The 22,504-nt window shown below is 43.1% G+C and overlaps 1 protein-coding gene across 1 annotated transcript in view; it reads right to left on the bottom strand.

Moving 5' to 3' along the window:
- Positions 1–2,071: 2,071 nt before the first annotated feature.
- The window catches only part of KIAA2012 (KIAA2012 ortholog), a 141,877-nt gene continuing 121,444 nt past the window's right edge, over positions 2,072–22,504 (bottom strand). Inside the window, exons 16-22 of the mRNA XM_011974481.1 lie at positions 13,773–13,863; positions 11,504–11,669; positions 10,333–10,447; positions 8,113–8,432; positions 4,244–4,446; positions 3,384–3,556; positions 2,072–2,319 (exon numbers count right to left, since the gene is read on the bottom strand). Coding sequence (XP_011829871.1) covers positions 2,072–2,319; positions 3,384–3,556; positions 4,244–4,446; positions 8,113–8,432; positions 10,333–10,447; positions 11,504–11,669; positions 13,773–13,863 — 1,316 coding nt within the window. The remainder of the gene's footprint in view (positions 2,320–3,383; positions 3,557–4,243; positions 4,447–8,112; positions 8,433–10,332; positions 10,448–11,503; positions 11,670–13,772; positions 13,864–22,504) is intronic.

Here is a 22,504-nt window from a genome sequence, read left to right on the forward strand (position 1 = left end):
TCTGCTTTCAGCTACTTGGACTAGCCTTATAAATTGCCCAGCTTTCCCTTGGATGACTGTCAGTTTTCTTCTCGTGAAAAGTTGGAACTCCCAATAGTTTGCCTGTGGTCTCGATATTTAGGAACCTAATTCTGCTTCTATGGTACATGGAATACATGATTTTGAAATGGAGTCATGGCTTTCCTAATGATCCATTTTGTAATTCACCTAACAGCTGAGGAAAGTCCAGAGAAGGAAGAACTCATGGTTAGTAGACAACCTTGAAATTGAGTTGCACTGGCTGCCTTCTCTTTTTGGTCCCCTAAAGAGTATTTATCATCTTAGATTCAGCTTAAGTTGTGGACAAATATCAAGGGGAAAAGTATTTACAGTTAACTTCGGAATCACAGTTTTCTGGGTTGTGCCTCTTTACCCTTCAACTTTGGTGGTTCTAAAGAGGGATGATTATTAGTTGCTTTCACTAAGGAAGGGAAGTTCATGACGTAGCAACTATAGAGGACCTAGCTTTTTGAAGAGTCAATTGAAATCCATACCTCAGTTTTTATTATCAGAAAGATGCAATGATAATCACTATTGTAGGAGAATAAAGGGGGAAAATTCCCCTGGCCCTGGATGACTTGGATTCTGTGCTTTTTCTCCTAACAAGGCCCTCATGTTAGATCTGGTCTTGGCCCACATCCCTAACTTCATCTGGAAGTATTCTTTGCCCTTCATCCACTTCATTCCATCCATACTGTCTTTTATTCCAACATGCCAGTCTTATTTCTTTTTTTAGACCTTTGTATTTACCGTTTACTTGCTGGAATATTTTTCTCCCAGATGTTTAGGTGGCTCTTTGTTATTCAAGTTTCACCATATATGACACCTCTTCTGAGAGGTCTTGCCCTGGCTAACCAATTAAAATAAGCCACCTGCAATCCTATCATATCCTTTTTTTTTTTTTTTTTTGAGACAGAGCCTTGCTCTTGTTGCCCAGGCTGGAGTGCAATGGCACGATCTCGGCTCACTGCAACCTCTACCTCCCAGGTTCAAGTAATTCTCCTACCTCAGCCTCCTGAGTAGCTGGGATGACAGGCGCCCGCCACCATGCCCAGCTACTTTTTGTATTTTTAGTAGAGATGAGGTTTCACCACATTGACCAGGCTGGTCTCGAACTCCTGACCTCAGGTGATCCACCCGCCTCAGCCTCCCAAAGTGCTAGGATTACAGGCGTGAGCCACCGCACCCGGCACCCCCTGCCTTTTTTTTTTTTTAAAAAAAGAGAGAATCTTGGTGTGTCACCCAGGCTGGAGTGCAGTGACTTGATCTTGGCTCACTGCAGCCTTGACCTCCCAGGCTCAAGCGATCCTCCTGCCTCAGCCTCCCATGTAACTGGGACCACAGGCATTCACTACCACACCCGGCTAATTTTTTGATTTTTTTGTAGGGATGGAGGTTTCACTTAATTGCCTAGGCTGGTCTTGAACTCCTGAGCTCAAGCAATTCTCTCATCTTGGTCTCCCAAAGTGCTGGAATTAACATGTGTGAGCCACTGTGCCCGGCGTCCTATCACATATTTAAATTTTTTTCTGTATAGGATTTATTGTTGGCTTTAAAAAATATTTGTTTAGAGTCTGTCCCCACTCCCACCCCTGGAATGTAAATGCGATGGGAAGACAGACCTTCTCTGTCTTGCTTACTCCAGAATTCCTAGTGTCTAGGACAGTGTTTGGCACATAACAGGCACTCAGTAGATATCAAGGAAGGCAGTGGGTTTGAAATCGGAAGGTCTTAGATCTGGTCCTGGCATTGTCCCTAAGTCACGTTTGTCTGTGATCAAGATCCTTTCCCTCTTTGGGACTTGCTTTTTTCATCTATAAACTAGAGGATTGAGGTAGATATCTCTAAACTCCCTTGTAGATTCATTACAACTTCTTTAAGCCATGGAGGAATCCTTGATATTTGCAGCAAAATAATCCCTCTATGCCTTTCAGTCTTCCAAACCATGCTTGGGGTCGGGGGACTTTTCTTGTCTAAAGGCAGTGCAAGGCTGGCCCTAAGCACTGGACAGTGAAGCCCTTGGACCATCCCCCTATGGCAACTGTTGCCCAAATGTCCAGTACCTGGCTTGTTCCTGGGCTTGTTTCGTGGCTTCTTCCAGAGCCAGTCTTGCGGCTTCCACTTCCTTTTGCCTCCTCTCCTCTGCCTCCAGCTGAGCCTTCTCTTCTTCCTGTTTTCGCCGCTGGTACTCCAGTCGTTCCTCTTCAGCCATTTCCATCAGGCGTTTTTGTTCTTCTGCTAACTGCATTTCCAATTCCTTTTGCCTTTGCTTCTCTGCCTCTGCAGAATAGAAAAGGGGGTGGGCTCAGCAGGGATCAGTTTTGGGGAAAACAATTTTCTGATCCAATTCTCAAATCTGTGATTCTGAAGGACTCCCCGTGAGAAATTTTGCAGTTTACCTGCTAGCAGGCTGCCACATCCTCTCTGGGGAGTACCTTAGGCATTAATTTACTAATTTGAGAGTCCTTTATTAAGCACCTACTACGTGTAGTACACTATGCAGTTAATACAAAGCCTTGGAGAAGAATTTTTCCAGAGCCCGGTGTGTTTATGTGGTGGTATGAAGCTGGGTTAGAGAAGAGTGTCAGATCAGGGTCTAGAGAAACTTGGTGCTTCCTGGCCGGGTGCAGTGGCTCAAGCCTGTAATCCCAGCACTTTGGGAGGCCGAGGCGGGCAGATCATGAGGTCGGGAGTTCGAGACCAGCCTGGCCAACATTAGTGAAACTCCAGCTCTACTAAAAATACAAAAAATTATCTGTGCATGGTGGCGGGTGCCTGTAATCCCAGTTACTCGGGAGGCTGAGGCAGGAGAATTGCTTGAACCTGGGAGGCAGAGGTTGCTGAGATCACGCCATTGCACTCCAGCCCAGGCGACAGTGCAAGGCTCTAACTCAAACAAACAAATAAACAAATGATTTTTAAAAAGAGGCTGGCGAGATTCCACATATCAGCACCTGAAAGTCTGCCCTGAAGCTATCCAGATGTTTGTGGCTGTTTCCGTCTGCTCAGGAAGAGGCAAGGAGTAGGACTGTGTCTCCAATTTAGGTAGCTCCTGAGCAATGCCGAAAGGGCAAAGGGAAGGGCAGGATCCCAGTTCAGGAGATTGTTGGATTGAGAGCAGGACTCTGGAGTCATTTCCACAAGCAAGTCATTACTTTCTTATTTAGATCTATATTAACACACTATAGTCATACATAATCACTTTGAAAAAAATAGTTTATATATTATTTAGAGTGCTTAACACACTAACGCCTAGGATAGGAATAAATGAACACTCACAGTTGGATAAAAATGTTTCTGCCCCAAATAGAAGAGAGAGCCAAAGAGCTCAAGAACCCCCTCACCGGCCCTCTCGGCTTCCTCCTGCTGCTTTTTTCTCTGTAGTTCTCGCAGTTTCCTCCGAAACTCCTCTTGCTGTTGCCGGGCTCTCTCCTGGGCTGCTTTCAACCAGAGCTGCTGCTTTCTCTCCTCCTCCTCCTGCCGCTGCTGTTCTTCTTGGAGTCTCTGTTTCCTCAAGCTGAAAAAACACAAGATGGTCAGGGAAATGGCAGAAAACACTGAGGCATCCTTGTGAGATAAGCCAACAGACAGTGCCCATGGGGGAGACTCTGCAGCCCACACGCCACAGGGAGCACCCTATTCCCAGGAGACTCAGTTTTCCAAGGGAGGCCAGGATTGAAGAGCAAAGACCCTAGGGGGCTTGAAACCAGAAGCCTAGAAGTTTCAGTGCACAGCTCTGTGCTCTGGGGCAGGGGTCTTAAGTTCATTTTTCATGCTTATGATTTTGAAACTCCTGCCTCACAGGGTTGTGAAGATTAAATTGCAGTTGAGGCCTGTGAAAGGGCCTAGCACGTTGCAGACAACAAAGTACAGGGGCTTGACAAATGTTTGCTGGACTGAATCTCAGAGCCTTCTCAAGAAGATCTCAGGGTCATCAATGTGAGTAACCCTCACATGGGGTTGTAAACTTGACAGAGTGATATTCAGCAGAGTGTATCAATCAGTGCACATGGTTGAGACGCTGCAGCTTATCTCTGGTCAGTGTTGTTCCTAGGAAAACTGAGGATAGAGAAAAATGACATATGCTGTTTTAACTTCAGGGCATGAGTGTCAGAACCAAACATTGCCCCTAGGGGAGGTCAACCGCTGCCTTTTTCTTCTGCTTTCTAACATGGCTGTAGTCTCTTTGGCTTGCCCGACCTACCGGATCTCTTCTGCACGTCTCTGCTGGTCCAGCTCCAGCTCCTCCTCCATCTTTTTTGCTCTCTCCAGCTGTTCCTGCTGGAGCTGCCTTTGCTCTTCCTGCTCCCTTCTCTTCTTCTCCACCTCCAGCCACCTCGTCTCGGCTTTTTCTGCTCGAAGCCTGTCCCAGGAAGCCTTCTCCTGCTGCCTCTTAGTGAGGAGGGCCTAAGAAACCAGAGTATTCTCAGTGCAATAAACAGATGGGTCTGTCTCAGCAGTGAGCCCTTCTCCACCCAAGATAGTGTTGTCTCTAATCAAAGATGGAATCACAAAACAGACTCCACACTCTACCCACAGCTGCATAGACTTAGCCGCCACCAGCTTGGACTTTTTGGGTCCGACTGACCTGGATTCAATGCTCTCTCTTACTTGCTTTGGGATTTAGGGATCACAACTTAAACTTCCCAATATTGTCTTCCTCATGGTCTATTGCCAGGATTAGCTGAAATAATGAAAGTGCCAACATAATGTCCAGTACATGGTAGGTTCTAGAGTTCTCATCCCTGGCTGCACTTTAGAATCACCCAAGGAGCTTTCAAAAATTACTTGTGGCTGGGTGCAGCAGTTCACGCCCGTAACCCCAGCATTTCGGGAGGCTGAGGTGGGAGGATTGCTTGGGCCCAGAGGTTCAAGGTAACAAGTGACCTATGATCATGCCACTGCACTCCTGGGTGGCAAAGCAAGACTCTGTCTCAAAAATATAAAAACAAGGGGCCGGGCATGGTGGCTCATGCCTGTAATCCCAACACTCTGGGAGGCCGAGGTGGGCGGATCACCTGAGGTCAGGAGTTCCAGGCCAGCGTGGCCAACAGGTGAAACCCCATCTCTACTAAAAATACAAAAATTAGCCGGGCATGGTGGTGCAGGCCTGTAATCCCAGCTACTCGGGAGGCTGAGGCAGGAAAATTGCTTGAACCCAGGAGACGGAGGTTGCAGTGAGTTGAGATCTCACCACTGCACTGCAACCTGGGCGACACAGCAAGACTCTGTCAAAAAAAAAAAAATTTATATATATATATATATATATATACGAAAACAAAACTACTTGAGGCCAAGACTCTACCCAGACCAATGAGAATCTCTAGGTGGAAGGCCTCAGTTGTTAAAAAGTTTCTTGAGTGATTCTAACATGAAGCTAGAGCTAGGAACCACAGGTTCTAGATAGAAGTCATTTTACTGGCCGGTTGCATTGGCTCACACCTGTAATCCCAACACTTTGGGAGGCTGAGGTGGGCAGATCACCTGAGGTAGGGAGTTCGAGACCAGCCTGACCAACATGGAGAAACCCTATCTTTACTAAAAATACAAAATTAGCCAGGTGTGGTGGCGCATGGCTGTAATGCCAGCTACTCGGGAGGCTGAGGCAGGAGAATTGCTTGAACCCGGGAGGTAGAGGTTGCAGTGAGCCGAGATTGCGCCATTGCACTCCAGCCTGGGCAACAAGAGTGAAACTCCCTCTAAAAAAAAAAAAAAAAAAAAAAAAAAGAAGCTATTTTACCAGGGGAAAATTTTAGGTTTAAATGGGTCAGACTCACATTTAATCCCATAGAAACTCACCTTTCCAATGGAAGGTTCTTCTTTCAGTTTATATGAAGGTTGTCATAGCTTTCTTTTTCTCCCTAGTGCCTCTTTCTCAGAAATATGCCTATGAAGGGAACCTTGAGAGGCGAGCCTTCCAGGAACTCTGTGTATCCAACTCAGAGAAAAACCTCCTTGCTTTTTAGCGTTTGCAGAGGCAGCATAGTGCTATGAATTGACAATAAATCTAAGAAATGCTGATGATCAGGCCGGGCGCGGTGGCTCAAGCCTGTAATCCCAGCACTTTGGGAGGCCGAGACGGGTGGATCACGAGGTCAGGAGATCGAGACCATCCTGGCTGACACGGTGAAACCCTGTCTCTACTAAAAAAATACAAAAAACTAGCCGGGCGAGGTGGCGGGCGCCTGTAGTCCCAGCTACTCGGGAGGCTGAGGCAGGAGAATGGCGTGAACCCGGGAGGCGGAGCTTGCAGTGAGCTGAGATCCAGCCACTGCACTCCAGCCTGGGTGGCAGAGCGAGACTCCGTCTCAAAAAAAAAAAAAAAAAAAAAAAAAAGAAATGCTGATGATCTCGCAGGTTCAGAAAAGTTTTGCCCATAGGTTAAAATTTTCATCTGTTGTGCAGAGCAGAATTGTGTGATCCAGGCAGCTGGGAGGGACTGAGAACTATAAAGGAAAATCTTCCTGGAATCCTTTTCGGAAGTCCATGAGCCATAAAATAAGTAAATAGATAATAATTTAAAATGGTGACAAGAGTCCTGAACTTGGAGTCACAGGACCTAAGCTTAAGTCTTGGCTATACCACTCGATGGTTGTGCAGTTTCTGGCAACCTGCATTTAACTCTTTCCAGTTTCTATTTCTGGATCTGTAAAATGGGGCTAATCACACCTGGCTCACAAGGGTGGTTGTAAAGGTTAATGTAACATGTGTGAGTTTAACTGTAGTGGCTTAGCTGTGTGTGTATTTGTAGTGTTTAAAGCTACTTTGTAATTTTTTTGTATGAGATGTCAAAATGAAGTTCAGTACCTTAGTCTCAGTGGAAGAAATAGTAATTTATTCCAACAGCAGAGGAAAAATGGGCTGTTTTGGTCTTACTGACAGATGACGTATCTATATGGCATTCTTTTTTAGTTAATTGCAGGGATTTTCTTTTTTCTTTTCTTTTCTTTTTTTTTTTTTTGATTAGAGATTGAGTCTTGTTCTGTTGCTCAGGCTGGAGTGTAGTGGAGTGGCATAATCATAGCTCACTGCAGCCTCAAACTCCTGATTGCAAGGAATGTTCCTGCCTTGGCCTCCCAAAGTGCTGGGATTACAGGCATGCGCCATTGCACCTGGCCTAATTGCAGCAATTTTCAAGGGTAATTTTTCCTTACACTCAGTTTTTCTCTTCAGACCTTCACATTAGAATCAAGGACCCTGGAACCAAGCGACTCTTACACCTTGTGTTTTTTTTGAGACGGAGTCTCTCTCTGTCACTCAGGTTGGAGTGCAGTGGTGTGATCTTGGCTCACTGCAACCGCTGCCTCCCGGGTCCAAGTGATTCTCCTGCCTCCCAAGTAGCTGGAATTACAGGTGTGCAACACCAAGCCTGGCTAACTTTTGTATTTTTAGTAGAGATGGGGTTTCACTATGTTGGCAAGGCTGGTCTTGAACTCCTAACCTCGTGATCCACCCTCCTTGGCTTCCCAAAGTGCTGGAATTACAGGTGTGAGCTACCACGCCCGGCTCAAAAGCACCTTGTAAAAGCAGGTGTACAAGCTGTGTACAATAGGTGTACTACACACCTATTGTAAGCTGTGTACAAAGGTGTACTATACGTGTACAAGCTGCTTCTCTCTGTTCCAGCTGTAACTGCAGAAACGCAGATTAGGAAAGCAGGAATTTCCACAGCCTTTGGGAGGCAAGTAATAGATGAGCCCTAGCCTAAGTCAAGGAAATATGCTCGGCTCTGACAGCCAGTATCCATGTTTCCCTGTAACCATGAGTCCTGTACCTCTCAGAGATGGGTGCTGTGCTCATTTCCTATTCTTTACAGGGTGGACACTTGCCCTGGCAATGTGCAGGCCTCACAGAATGCATCATCACCTCAGAGGGGCTTTGCTACCCCTGCATCTTTGATTAGGTCTGGCTTCTTACTGGGGTCAGAAGGTACCAAAGTAGAACAATAAGACCATTAGGTAGTTGAGCTGTTTTAGTAAGCGCAATATAATTAGGGGCAGCTTTTCCCACCTCTGCAGTCGTGCCAAGTGAGAACAGAACTTCCTCTGTCAAGCTGAGGACATCAGACCCTACCTTGGAAGGGTCCTCACAGCTTCTCTCTTCTTTAGATTCCATGTTGCCAGTGACAGTTGCAATCTGGGAGGGTGATGATCTTCCATCTAGAGAAACTTGAGTCTCCTGGGCATCATATTTGGGAGAAAGCCAAGGGTCCTCTACAAAGGAGTCTGAAGCGAAGGAACCTCTATTTGAGGTGTCTTCTGTTTCGTCAGAGTTGACATCAGGCCCACTCAGCTCTGCCGCCGTCTCCAGATTTCTTTCCTTCTGTGTCCTTTTCCTTTGGGGTCTTGTTTTTTTTTCTAATTTTTTTTTAGCCTTTGAGTCCTTTGACTTTCCTGGGGGAGAACAATTGGGGATAGAGATATAGCTGAGTTAACTTAATGTGATCACTAGACATCCTTTTTAGTAACTGTTTTTTTTTTTTTTTGAGACAGGGTCTTGCTCTGTCGCTCAGGCTGGAGTGCAGTGGCACGATCATGGCTTACTGCAGCCTCGACTGCCTGGGCTTGTGATCCTCCCACCTCGGCTTCCTGAGTAGCTGGAACTGCAGGCATACCACCATGTCTGGCTAATTTTTGTATTTTTTGTAGGAACAGGGTTTTGCCATGTAGCCCAGGCTAGTCTCAAATCCCTGAGCTCAAGCAATCCGCCCACCTCAGCCTCCCAAAGTGATGGGATTACGGGTGTGAGCCACCGTGCCTGGCCCCTTTTTAGTAACTTTTAAAAGTTAGCATGCAGTGGATTCACCTGGGGTGCAGATTCCTGGCCCCAGCCCCAGAATCTGGTTCAGTGGGAATCCATATTGTAACAAACACCCCAAGTGTTTTGGGAAGAGTAGTTCACAGACCACCCTTTGAGAAACTACCTTATCCTCTTTGGATCAACTGACATTCAACCGTCTTGCTATTAAATAAGTTCTATTTCAGCTGGCGTGGTGGCTCACACCTGTAATCCTAGGACTTTGGGAGGCTGATGTGGGCAATTAACGAAGTCAGGAGTTTTAAACCAGTTTGCCCAATATGGTGAAACCCCATCTCTACTAAAAATACAAAAATTAGCTGGGCGTGGTGGTGGGTGCCTATAATCCCAGCTACTCGGGAGGCTGAGGCAGAAGAATTGCTTGAACCCGGGAGGTGGAGGTTGCAGTGAGCCGAGTTTGTGCTACTGCACTCCATCCTGGGTGACAGAGTGAGACTCTGTCTCAAAAAAAAAAAAAAGTTCTATTTCACTCTGACTTATGGAGGGGGCAGGACTGTCCAGAGGGGAGGCTTGTACACACAGCTGGAAAGTCATGCCTTGAAGAGTCTGACTTGAGGTTGCAGCTTTGTAACCTGGCAAAGTTCAGCCTTCCGCACTCTAAGGACCCTTCCTTCGCTTCACCTTTGGTGGGGGCACCACAAGTATTTCCTTTTCCTAATTCCGCTAATGCTACCCAAGTCATGGGCTACAAAAATGTAAACTCAGCAAGAGATGAACAAGCAAATCTCAAAAATAGGTTTCGCTCAGGAGCATATCCATTGCTGTCCTTTCTGGCAGCACTGGATTTGTTTGGAAGGTCTTCTGAATCATGTGGGCAGTAAAGGATGGGTGTAAGTTTTAGGCTAAAGAAAGTCTTCAGAAGCAACAAAATCCGAGTTCCTGGTTAGGTTCAACCTAGGGAACCAAGACAGAAACCGTAGCTTGGAAGATCATTCAACACTTGTGGCATCCTTCCCCTTCCCAAATGCTCTCACTACCCAATACTCCGATTATGTGATATAGTTATTATTTTTTGGAGGTAGTGGCAATAGAATCTGTTGGGAGTCAAATAGGAAAGGACAAACCCTGGGTCTACCACTTTACTATCTGATCTGCTTGATATTATGTAAGTCACCCAACCTTGCTCAGCCTCAGTTGCTACATGAATATAATAATAACACTTCCTTCATGGAGATGTTGTGAGGATTTAATGAGATCACATATACAGAGTCCTAATAGAGTAGGTATTCAGTAAATTGTTATTATTATAATTTCCTTTCTTGGTGATCACAGGCCTCTAGGCTCCCCGCTTTCCTGTATCTCTGTCTATTAAGATACTGACATGATGTAAGGCTGCAATACCATCTTAGCTGTAGTAGTCAAGGAGACTCAAAACAGAGAGTTTGTCCAGTAGGATCCATGCTAATTATCCATACTACCTCCAGACCCCTAACAGAAGTCTTCTCCAGGTTGTTACTTGCAGGCACACTCTCTTACCAATGGCAGCCTCTGCTTCCCCGTAGACCTTTCCTTCTCTCTCCCTTTTGGGTCCTTTGGTTTTGTCTTTCTTGGGTCTTTTCTTTCTCTTGGACTTGTCAATCAAATCCCTCTCCTAAAGGTGAAAAATCAAGGAAGGGGACCATGACATGTATAGGAAATGAAAAAAATCCATCAAAGAAGATTATGTCGAACAAGGTGACAGACTGGCTTAGAATGGAATTTGTGTGGGTTCCAGGTGAAGTAGAAGAGTGAATCTTAGAGAATGCAGAGCCGATGGGGAGACTCAAAGGTTCAGCCTTTGATGTAAAACTGCTGGGTATAATTTCATAAGAGGAAAGAGGAAGAAAAAACACTTAGGGCCTGCTTCCTTTCTTAGTTTCTAAATCATGATCTACAGAGCTGGGTCAAAGTGAAACAGTTTTCACCTTTGGTAGATTGGTGTTGCCATGATTAACGGTTAACTATTCTAAATCAAAGCCAGCTTTATTCACTGCAGAATTATTTGCTAACTTTCAGGAAACCTCAGGCAGATGACCACAACTATGTCAGTCTTCACTTTTCCCCATGGGCTAGAACAAAACAGTGGTTCCTCCTAAGAGAGGATGGCAGACTACCCACTCAGTACCTTTGTAGGAATTAGAAATGGGGCCGGGTACAGTGGCTTATGCCTGTAATCCCAGCACTTTGGGAGGCTGAGGCAGGTGGATCACTTGAGGTCAGGAGTTCGAGACCAGCCTGGCCAACATGGTGAAACCCCGTCTGTACTGGAAAAATACAAAAATTAGCTGGGAGTGGTGTTACATGCCTGTAATCCCGGTTACTTGGGAGGCTGAGGCAGGAGAATCGCTTGGACCTGGGAGGTGGAGGTTGCAGTGAGCCGAGATCGCCCCACTGCACTCCAGCCTGGGCAACACAGTGAGACTGTGTCTCGGGGGAAAAAAAAAAAAAAAAAGAGAATTAGAAATGATGTTCCATCCTTCAGGAGGATGCAGCCCAATGTGGCTGTGCAGGGCTTGGTGTAAGCAGACCCCAGGCTGGATCTCAGTGCCTCCCTCATCCCCTTTATCAGGTGCCCTCATATAGTTAGCAATCTATACAACTGTACATGGTATCCTTGATGAACTCCAAGTAGGGCTTTCAGACCAAGCTTTTAGGGGTTTACACTCACATGACTGATGCTGGCTGATGTCTCCCGGCTAAATAGTCTTGGTTCAGCCTTCCCTTCTCTTTCTCTTGGAAGAAGAGATGTATACACAGCGCTCAACTTCTTGGGTGACTCAGGCCCGTATCCCAGAAGTCCTTTGTGTAGGTGGTGTATATCATAATCTCTGCCCCTTTGAAAAGAGCAAACCAACAGGACCAAACTAAAGAAAAACTCTGGTGGAAAGAAAGAGGGCAAGTGAACCAACATCGAGCACCTGTTCTCTGCAGGCACTGTGCCTGACATTTGACATACTTAGTCAACTCTTTCTTCTGCATATCCCGTGGTAAGGAAGATTAGAAAGATTGGTCTTCACTTTTGGGGTTTCCTCAGGATAAACCCTAAAACTTAGACAGTGGGAGAAATAGTTTGCTCTTTGGGGTTGCATATTTATGCTTTTAATTGAATGGCATATAATTATTTAACTGAAATTTCTTTTATCAAAGGATTAGCTGGAAAAAGAAAGTGACCTTTAAGAAAGATTGTGTTAGGAACATGTAACTATCCATTCATTCCTTTATGCCCTCTGAATTCTTTTTTTTTTTTTTTTTTTTGAGATGGAGTCTTGCTCTGTCCCCCAGGCTGGAGTGCAACGGCACAATCTGGGCTCACTGCAACCTCCACCTCCCGGGTTCTAGCGATTCTCCTGCCTCAGCCTCCTGAATAGCTGGGATTACAGGCACCTGCCACCACGTCCGGCTAATTTTTGTATTTTTAGTAGAGACAGGGTTTCACCATGTTGGTCAGGCTGGTCTCAAACTCCTGACCTTAGATGATCCACCAGCCTCAGCCTCCCAAAGTGCTGGGATTACAGGCACGAGCCACCATGCCTGGCTACATGCCCTCTGAATTCTATCCTTGATCAAATTCAGCCACTAAAAGGTCATGTGCTGTGTTGGTTTTATCCATTGTAGAATTGCTGTCACTCGCTGTTTGCCCTGATGATAACTGACTTATGCCCTCTGGGTAAAAAGGACACTGAAAAGCAGCCACATGGATTGCAGTGACAGCAGCAATATCAGCTACTGTGTGCCTGCTGTGTGCCAGGCCTGGTTCTGGGCATTTTATTTTATTTTTTTTAGCTAAATGAGTATTCTCTTTACTGTGCTCTGCTAGTACACGGCCTTACTGTAGAAACTTGAGAAATATTTGTTGAAGGAGGTGAATGGAATTTCCTGTAAATATATGAGACTTTAAATCATTCAATGTCACTCTATAAAAGCCTATAGGAGAAGTCTCCTTTAGAATTTAGTGCTTGGAAAACCTTTAATTTCCCTGAGGAATAGCTATGCTGCAAATGAGAACCACAAACCTGATCGTTTTGCTCTTTTTTTTTTTTTTTTCAGAAATCTCTATGTCAGGAATCCCTCTGTCAAGCCTTAAATTAAGTCACAAAGGCTATAATGACTTCTGTGAAATGTTTGTGTTTTTTTCTTCTGATTTAAAATTTTTTTGTGTGTTTTTTGGTGGGGCTGGTTGTCATAAGCATTTAAAATACATTGTGAGGAAAGATCAGGTATAAAATTCTAAAAATGGAGTCCCTCTGGTGGCTGTCTTATTCATCCAAGTGCCTTTCCCCCTTTATTCCTGGGGAACACAAAAACTTTTTGACCCAGGAGGGAATCCTTACATTCCTGGGCAGGTGATGGCGGGTTCTTAAGTCATCGAGGTTTTCGGGAGGTCACAATAGGCTGCAGTTCCAGATGGAAGCAGAGAGGCCACGACAGCTGCCACTACCGAAGGTACTTAAGTGAAAACACTATGCCTGACAGGCCAGGCTTGCAGTAAGCACATTAGTACAGTACACAGGAAGCACTCAATACAGGCTAGCAATTATTATTAATATTGGTGTTAAGATTATTAGCATTATTTATTTTACTCAGAGCTGATTGAATGCTGAGGGGAGAAACCCAGGTTGAAGTAATAGATTTCAGCTTTCTAGGCATCTCTGTAGATCTCAGATTGGACAAATGGAAAGAGCTGTTCCCACATGGTTAGAGTTAACTTCACTCTTTACCCAACCAGCCAAATAATAAGGTTTAGGTAGGAAACACATCACAATATAATCATCCCCAAGAATCTTTGTTTCTTAGACAACCGTTTAATTTTGGCTGTCGGAGCACACTGTCAGCTGAGAACTCCCATGCCTGTCTGAAAAAAACCAAACTAAATCAATTAAAAATACAAACAAAATAAAAGCAGAGAAGCCCATGTTATTACAACTTTGAATACTTACACCTTTTGCACAATATCTGCCTCTGGGGTCCGGATGTGCTCAGTTTGGGAAGCCCTGAGAGAGTCAAGGGTCATACTCTTTGGCTCTGAATCTGTGAAAACAGAGTATCAATCAATAAAGGACAACAGGCAGCTATCCTAGCACGAGATCAGACGTGGAAAAATGTCTACCTGGTGAGTAGCCAAAGGCACGTAAATTAGAACAATGACGTAGGCTATACCTAGAAAATTAGCAAATACTTCAGAAACCAGGGCTGACACATGGCAAGTAACATTAAAATTAGTATTAAAATATCCTTTGGGAAAGTGATATGACAGTATGTATTGGCAATCAGAAAAATGTTCTAGCCTTTGATCAGGAGTCTCACTCCTGGGTGTTTATCATAAGGAAAAATTCAAAAGAAGAAACAAGCTTTTGTATCAACTTACTTCTCATTAAATTACTTTTTTTTTGAGACGGAGTCTCGATCTGTCACCCAGGCTGGAGTGCAGTGGCGTGATCTCAGCTCGCTGCAACCTCTGCCTCCTGGGTTCAAGTGATTCTCCTACCTCAGCCTCCTGAGTAGCTGGAACTACAGGTGTGTGCCACCACACCTGGCTAATTTTTATATTTTTAGTATAGATGGGGTTTCACCATATTGGCCAGGCTGGTCTTGAACTCCTGACCTCATGATCCACCCACCTTGGCCTCCCAAAGTGCTGGGATTACAGGTGTGAGCCACTGCGCCCGGCCAACATTACTATTAATAATGAAAAATTAGAAACAGCTCAACAAGGGAGAAGGGGGAAGTAATATATGATACATTAACTTGACATTTAAAATTATGGTTAAAAAGACAAATAAGCAATATGGAAAATACGATATGACAAGTAAAATTTCATTATAAACTACAGAATAGTGTGTTAGAACTCTATAAAATCTGGATGGATACGAACTGGAAAACAGAAAAAGGAAATAATAGATAACATTGGGAAGTTTAGGTGTGTTGGTATATTTTTTCCTAAAGGTTGTAACATTGAAAAGCAAGTTGATTTTAAAAAACAAATGTTAGGCTCACACCTGTAATCTCAGCACTTTGGGAGGCCAAGGCGGGCAGATCACCCGGGGTTGGGAGTTGGAGACCAGCCTCGTTAACATGGTGAAACCCCATCTCTACCAAAAATACAAAATTAGCTGGGTGTGGTGGTGCATGCCTATAATCCTTGCTACTCGGGAGGCTGAGGCAGAATAATAGCTTGAACCTGGAAGGTGGAGGTTGCAGTGAGCCCAGATAGCACCACTGCACTCCAGCCTGGGTGACAGTGTGAGACTCTGTCTCAAAAAAAAAAAAATATATATATATAGATATATATATCTATATATCTATATATATAGTTTTATATATATAGATATATATATATATCTGCAAAAAACATTTTTTTTTTTTCGAGACAGAGTCTCGCTCTGTTGCCCCGGCTGGAGTGCAGTGGCACAATACCAGTTCACTGCAACCTTAGCTTCTTGAGCTCAGCCAATTCTCCCCACCTCAGTCTTGCAAGTGGCCACTACCACAGGTGTGCAACACTATGCTCGGCTAATTTTTCCTATTTTTCGTATAGACAGGGTCTCACTACGTTGCCTAGGCTGGTCTCGAACTTCTGGGCTCAAGCGATCCGCCCGCCTCAGCCTCCAAAAGTGCTGGGATTACAGGTATGAGGCTCCATGCCTGGCCAAAAAACAAATGTTATCTTATGAGGATTGAGGCAGGGTTACACAGGCCACACAGCTAGTGGTCTTTGCTGGGTGCTCTGAAGACCATGTTGGGTTACTCTTTTAGAATGAAGAGTCTCCAGACTAAGACTTCATATTGGACTAGTCTACATCTTATTTTAGTTACTTTAAATAATTTTTTGATTATGGAAGATACATTTTATTGCAGAAAAATTGGAAAACACACACACAAAAAATCATAAAGAAGAAACAAAACTCCCACAGTCAACTCATAACTATTAGAATGACTACAATTAAAGACTGACTGTACTGAGATTTGACAAGGATGTGCAGGAACTGGAACTCTCATCTACTGCTGTTTGGAATGTAAAATCGTACAACCACTAAGGAAAATAATTTGGCAGTTTTTTAAAAAGTTAAATATATACCTGCCATACCATCCAACTGTTCTACCCCTAGGTATTTTACCCAAGAGAAATGAAAGAAATGAAAGCATAAATCCATACAAAGACTTGTACACAGAGGTTCATAACAGTTTTATTTGTAATGGTCAAAACTGAAACAGCTCAAATGTCCATCAAAAGACAAACAGATAAACTGGTGTGTATATATACAATACAATACAACTCAGCAGTAAAAGGCAATGAACTATTGATATACTTGGCAACATGGATGAATCTCAAAATAATTATGTTGAGTGAAATAAATCATACGAAAAAGTACATACGGCTGACTGGGCGCGGTGGCTCATGCCTGTAATCCCAGCACTTTTGGGAGGCTGACGCAAGCGGATCATCTGAGTTTGGGAGTTTGAGACCAGCCTGACCAACATGGAGAAACCCCATCGCTAGTAAAAATACAAAATTAGCTGGGTGTGATGGCGCATGCCTATAATCCCAACTACTCGGGAGGCTGAGGCAGAATGGCTTGAACCCGGGAGGTGGAGGTTGTAGTGAGCTGAGATATCCCCATTGCACTCCAGCCTGGGCAACAAGGGCAAAACTCCATCTCAAAAAAAAAAAAAAAAAAAAAAAGAAAAAAAGTACATATGGCATGATTCCATTTATATAAAATTCTAGAAAATGCAAACTAATCTATAGTGACAGAAAGCACATCAGTGGTTGTCTGGGGATGAAGGAGGCTGGAATAGGGGAGGTATGAGGAAACTTTTGGGAGTGATGAATATTGTATTTTGATTGTGGTGATGGTTTCATGGGAATTGTACAGTTTGAAAAGGTCTAATTTATTGTATGTCAATTATCCCTTGATAAAGCTGCTTTAAAAAAGTAGCAAGAGATATGTTAACACAAGGAAAGTGCCTAAACTAGTGCCAGCACACGGTAAAAACCAACAAGAACAAAAAAAATCTCACCATGCTCTCTCACTCTACCCATATACAACTACTGCAAATATTTTGGTGTATTTACTTTCATGTATATATAATGAATATCATATTTCCATATAATTGATTTGTGTATATTCAATTTTAATCTACTTTATAATTTTCCCATATAATTCTTAAAAATTTTTTTTTTTATTTTTAGAGACAGGGTCTCGCTCTGTCGCTCAGGATGGAGTGCAGTAGCATAATCACAGCTCACTGTAACTTTGAACTCCTGGGCTCAAGGGACCTCCAACCTCAGTCTCCTGAATAGCTGAGGCTGCAGGTGTACACCACCACACCCAGCTAATGTTTTAAAATTTTTCTTTTTGTAGAGACAGGGTCTTGTCATGTTGCTCAGGCAGGTCTCAAACTCTTGGCCTCAAGCAATTCTCCTGCCTCAACTTCCCAAAGTGTTGAGATGACAGGCATATGCTGCCACACCTGGCCTAAATGTTCTTAAAAATGATTTTAGGCTAGATGTGGTGGCTTATGTCTATAATCCCAGAACTTTGGGTGGCTGAGGCAGGCAGATCGGTTGAGCACAGGAGTTTGAGACCAGCCTGGGCAACATGGTGAGACCCTGTCTCTACGAAAAATAGAAAAATTAGCTGGGCGTGGTGGCATAAGTCTGTCATCCCAGCTACTCAGGAGGCTGAGATGGGAGGATCACTTGGGCTTGGGAGGTTGAAGCTGCCGTGAGCTGTGATGGCACCACTGCACTCCAGCCTGAAAGACAGATTTTTAATATAATAATATAATAATATAATAATCTGAAAGATTTAAAAAATTTTTTAATAGCACCACAGTATGTTATCGTATGAATATACCTTAAATGACTTAACCAAACATGTAATTTAAAATATTCATATTGCTTCTATTTTTTATAACCATAAAGAACTTTGCATAGAATATCCTTGAAAGGAATTTTTATTTTGTTTTGTTTCTGAGACAGTCTTGCTCTGTCGCCCAGGCTGGAGTGCAGGGGTGCGATCTTGGCTCACACCTCCTGGGTTCAAGCAATTCTCATCCCTCAGCCTCCTGAGCAGCTGGGATTACACACATGCACCACTATGCCCAGCTAATTTTTTGTAGTTTTAGTAGAGACTGGGTTTTGCTATGTTGGCCAGGCTGGTCTTAAACCCTGGCCTCAAGTGGTCCACCTGCCTCGGCCTCCCGAAGTATTGGGATTACAGGCGTGAGCCACAGCATCTGGCCAGGAATGTTTTGATTATTAAAAAATTTACTCTTTGTTCATATTTCTGATTATTAACGGATGTACAGTCTTTAATTGTGGGTTTAGCAGTTTATCAGGATTTATAAGTGTCATTTTAAAAACAGTCGATTTAAACCATGTAGAAATAAGTATGCAAAAAGTCAGCAAAACAAAACATACTTTAAACATGTTTAAGTAGATAGATTATCTGAAATTCTGGATTTTTCAGTCACTTCATTGTTATGCTATAGCAGCCAAGTAATTTTTCTTTTTTTTTTTTTTGAGAAGGAGTTTCACTCTTGTTGCCCAGGCTGGAATGCAATGGCGTCATCTCGGCTCACCCCAACCTCCGCCTCCCGGGTTCAAGTGATTCTCCTACCTCAGCCTCCTGAGTAGCTGGGATTGTAGGCACACACGACCATGCCCGGCTAATTTTGTATTTTTAATAGAGACAGGGTTTCTCCATGTTGATCAGGCTGGTCTTGAACTCCCGACCTCAGGTGATCTGCCCACCTCGGCCTCCCCAAGTGCTGGGATTCCAGGCATGAGCCACCGCGCCCGGCCGGCAGCCAAGTAATTCTTAACTTCAGTTGGAGTAAGCCCCCTAAATCCAGCTTCGTTGAATATTCCACCTTCTATATTATCCTCTGTCATTTGGCCTTCAAAGTTTTCCTTTAGGGTTAAGACGGCTGTATGAATGGCATCTTCAAGTTCCAGATCTTCATTTTATTTTTTCTCAAGGGAAGTTTTCCCATTCACATAGTTCTTTCCCATTCCTGTGGCTTTCCATGCCAAGTAAGCTCCAGATGGATCTGACTGAAATAAATATGGTCGTCCCTTATTCCAACCACAAACAAGTAAAGAAGCTCCAAATGAACGAACACCACCTGACTGAGTACATTCTTACATCACAGAAGCTACTCTCTGTACTAGGTGAGCTGTGGGAATGGGCACTTGGTACACAAGATAGTATTGTTGAGTTAGTTTTGAGCTCTGTGCACATATCGGTCCACGCCACTGTACACCAAACCTGTATGCTTGATAATTGGTCCCACTTTGTGTACACTTCACTCATCATACAGAATGAATTTCTGTTTTTTCTCGGTTGCTATTTGCAGCTTTAATTCCCACTGACAGGGCTCCTCCAGGTACAGCAGCCAAAGTGTATTCAATCTAGACAAGTTTACCAGAGCGGCTGAATGCAGTTAGCGAAAAGCTCCGCCATCTTTACCCGAAGAGCCAAAGCACAAGGATGTACAGTTTTGAAGTCACAATGCCTACTGCCAAATTGTTCCCCAGACAATTTGTACCAGTTTGAATCAGACAGACACAGATTCTGGTCTGAGGGAGCTCACATTCCAGTGGGGAAGATGAATATTAAAACCAACCTCAAAACACAAAACTGTTTTTGAAAGGAAGACGCTAATACTCAATTCGTGCCTTTCTCTCTGAGAAGTAGATTCTTGCATGAATTAATTTATTTATCCTCAGTTTTGTTTATTTGAAGATGTCATGATTTTAAAGAAAGATTTGAAAAGAAAAGGTCACCCATTATTCCATTGGCATCATTCCCTTAATACTACAGTTAATCTATTTTTCAATGTTAGATTGTGGTTTCCCCACCCAAGAGCTTCTTTGCAACTTTGCTTTTCTTCTGCTTCTACTCAGGTTCAGGGAGGTGTTCACTGTCTCACAAATCAACCTCCAGACTTTAGAGGGGCACAAGATTATTAACGAGCAAAGGTAGTTGAGGAAACTGGAAAGGTTAACTGGAGCTGTACCTTGGAATTTATTTTGTCTTGGATAATATGTAACATTAACAGAGAGCAGAAGCTAATTAAAGTATCTTAGTGTCAAAGGGTAGTTCTGTGAGGGTTTCTTTCCTTAACATGGCTGGCTGTGGAAAATACTCACTGAAGACTTTCACTGCTCTTCACAACTATTTTGAACTCAGGGACAGGGCACGATAGAACCAGCAGAGGGCGCATTTGTATTGACCAAAAGCTGAGGTTCTACATTGGTGAAACTTCCATTGTGACTAGAATTGAAACCTTCCCAGTTTTGGGATGTGGGCCATAGAAGGGTGATTTTTTTTCTCTTCGTAAAATAACCTGATATTTAGGAAGTATTGGAACAAACGAAGTCAGTGCTTTGAATAATAACTTACAACTTTTAACTACTTTTTAAAAGCCTATAAAATATCTTAAACATTCACAGTATAGGAAAAATACTGTGTACTCATTGCCTATGGATTTACCACTTAGTTTTGTAAAATTTTAACATTTTGCCATATTTGAGTCATGCATTTTTTCCTCCCTTCCTTCCTTCCTTCTTCTTTCTTTCTTTCTTTCTTTCTTTCTTTCTTTTTCTTTCTTTCTTTTTCTTTCTTTCTTTCTCTTTCCTTCTTTTCTTTCTTCTTTCTTTTCTTTTCTTTCCTTTTCTTTTCTTTTTTTTCCTGAGACAGAGTCTCACTGTGTTGCTCAGGATGGAGTGCAGTGGCACCATCTCAGCTCACTGTGACCTCTGCCTCCTGGGTTCAAGCAATTCTCCTGCCTCAGCCTCCCGAAGAGCTGAGATTACAGGCGTGTGCCACCATGTTCAGCTAATTTTTGTATTTTTAGTACAGCTAGGGTTTCACCATGTTGCCCAGGCTGGTCTTGAACTCCTGACCTTGTGATCTGCCTGCCTTGGCCTCCCAAAGTGCTGGGATTACAGGCATGAGCCACTGTGCCCGGCCTGAGTCATGCATTTTCTAAAGAAAGAAAACATTTAAGACACAGTCCAAGACTTCATTTATCACATGCTACTATAGTTTGAATAGAATTGTCTCCTTCAAAATTCATGTGTTGGAAACTCAATATTCAATGCAGCAGTGTTGGGAGGTGGGGCTTAATAAAAAGTGTTTAGGTCATGGAAGGCTCCATCCCTATGAATGGATTAATGCTGCTATAAAAAGGGTTTGTGGGCTGGGCACAGCGATTCACACCTGTAGTCCCAGCTACTTGGGAGGCTGAGACCGTGGATAGTGTTAGCCCAAGAATTCAGGTTGAGCCTGGGCAATGTAGAGAGACCCCATCTCTTAAAATAAAAAGGGCTTGTGGGAATGGGTTCCCACTCTCTTGCCTTTTTGCCTCCCACCATGTGAGGACACAGTAAGAAACCTGCATCTTGATCTTGGGCTTCTCAGCCTCCAGAACTGTGGGAGACTGTTCTGTTCTTCATAAATTACCCAATCTCAAGCATTCTGTTATAGCGACACAAAATGGATTAAGGCACATATAATCCCATTTCCCTCTCTCTCCCAGAGGTAATCAGTCTCTTCAATTTGATATTTATCAGTCTTCATATATATTTTTATATCTGTATTACATATAAATGCACATGTAAACAATATATAGTATTATTTTCCATATTAAAATTTTACATAAATGATATTTGTATAACTTTTTCAACTTGCCTTATTTTGCTTAATAAGGCAAAAAACCCTTAATAAGGTTTTTGGGATTAACCCATGTTAATACATGTAATTTTATTTTCAGCTATCATACAGTATTCCATTGTATGAATATATGCACATTTTAAAATCCATTTTACCGTTGATGGCCATTTTGATTATTTCCAATTGTTTGTGATTATAAAGAATGTTTCAGTGAACCTTTTTAGGTGAGTCACTGTTCATCTATACTTTCTCTAAAGGATACCTGGGAATGAACTTTTTGGGTTGCAGGATATATGCATCTTCAATTTATTGATATTTCCAAATTGCTCTAAATTACTAAAAGTTTATATCCTCATTAACAATGTTTATAGACTTTTAAACTTTTGCTGATCTGATATATATGAAATGATATCTTTTTATTTTAATTTGGATTGTCCTGATTAGTAGGAAGGGAGAACTTTTTTTTTCTGTATGGCCATTTATTTGGGTTTCTTTTTCTGTTAGTTGCCTGTTCATATCATTTGCTCATTTTTCCTTTGGGTTGACTGTCTTTTTCTTTCCCTATTTGTAGAGGGAAGAAATGCTGCTGCATTTTGGTTACTAAGCCTTTGTTGGCTATATGCATTGCAGGTATCTCCTTCTAATCTATAATTTGGCTTTTAACTTTATACTGTCTTGTTGAAAACTTTAAACTTTAATATAGTCAGATTTATTGGCTGGGCATAGTGGCTCACACCTGTAATCCCAGCACTTTGGGAGGCCAAGGCACGCTGATCACTTGAGTTCAGGAATTTGAGACCAGCCTGGCCAACATGGTGAAACCCTGTCTCTACTAAAAATACAAAAATTAGCCGGACTGGTGGTGCACACCTGTAATCTCAGCTACTTGGAAGGCTGAGGCAGGAGAATCACTTGAACTCAGGAAACAGAGGTTGCAGTGAGCCAAGATCATGCCATTGCACTCTCTGGGCAACAAAGTGAGACTC

Source organism: Mandrillus leucophaeus, unplaced genomic scaffold (genome assembly GCF_000951045.1).
Source record: "Mandrillus leucophaeus isolate KB7577 unplaced genomic scaffold, Mleu.le_1.0 Scaffold146, whole genome shotgun sequence".
NCBI classification, from domain to species: Eukaryota; Metazoa; Chordata; class Mammalia; order Primates; family Cercopithecidae; genus Mandrillus; species Mandrillus leucophaeus.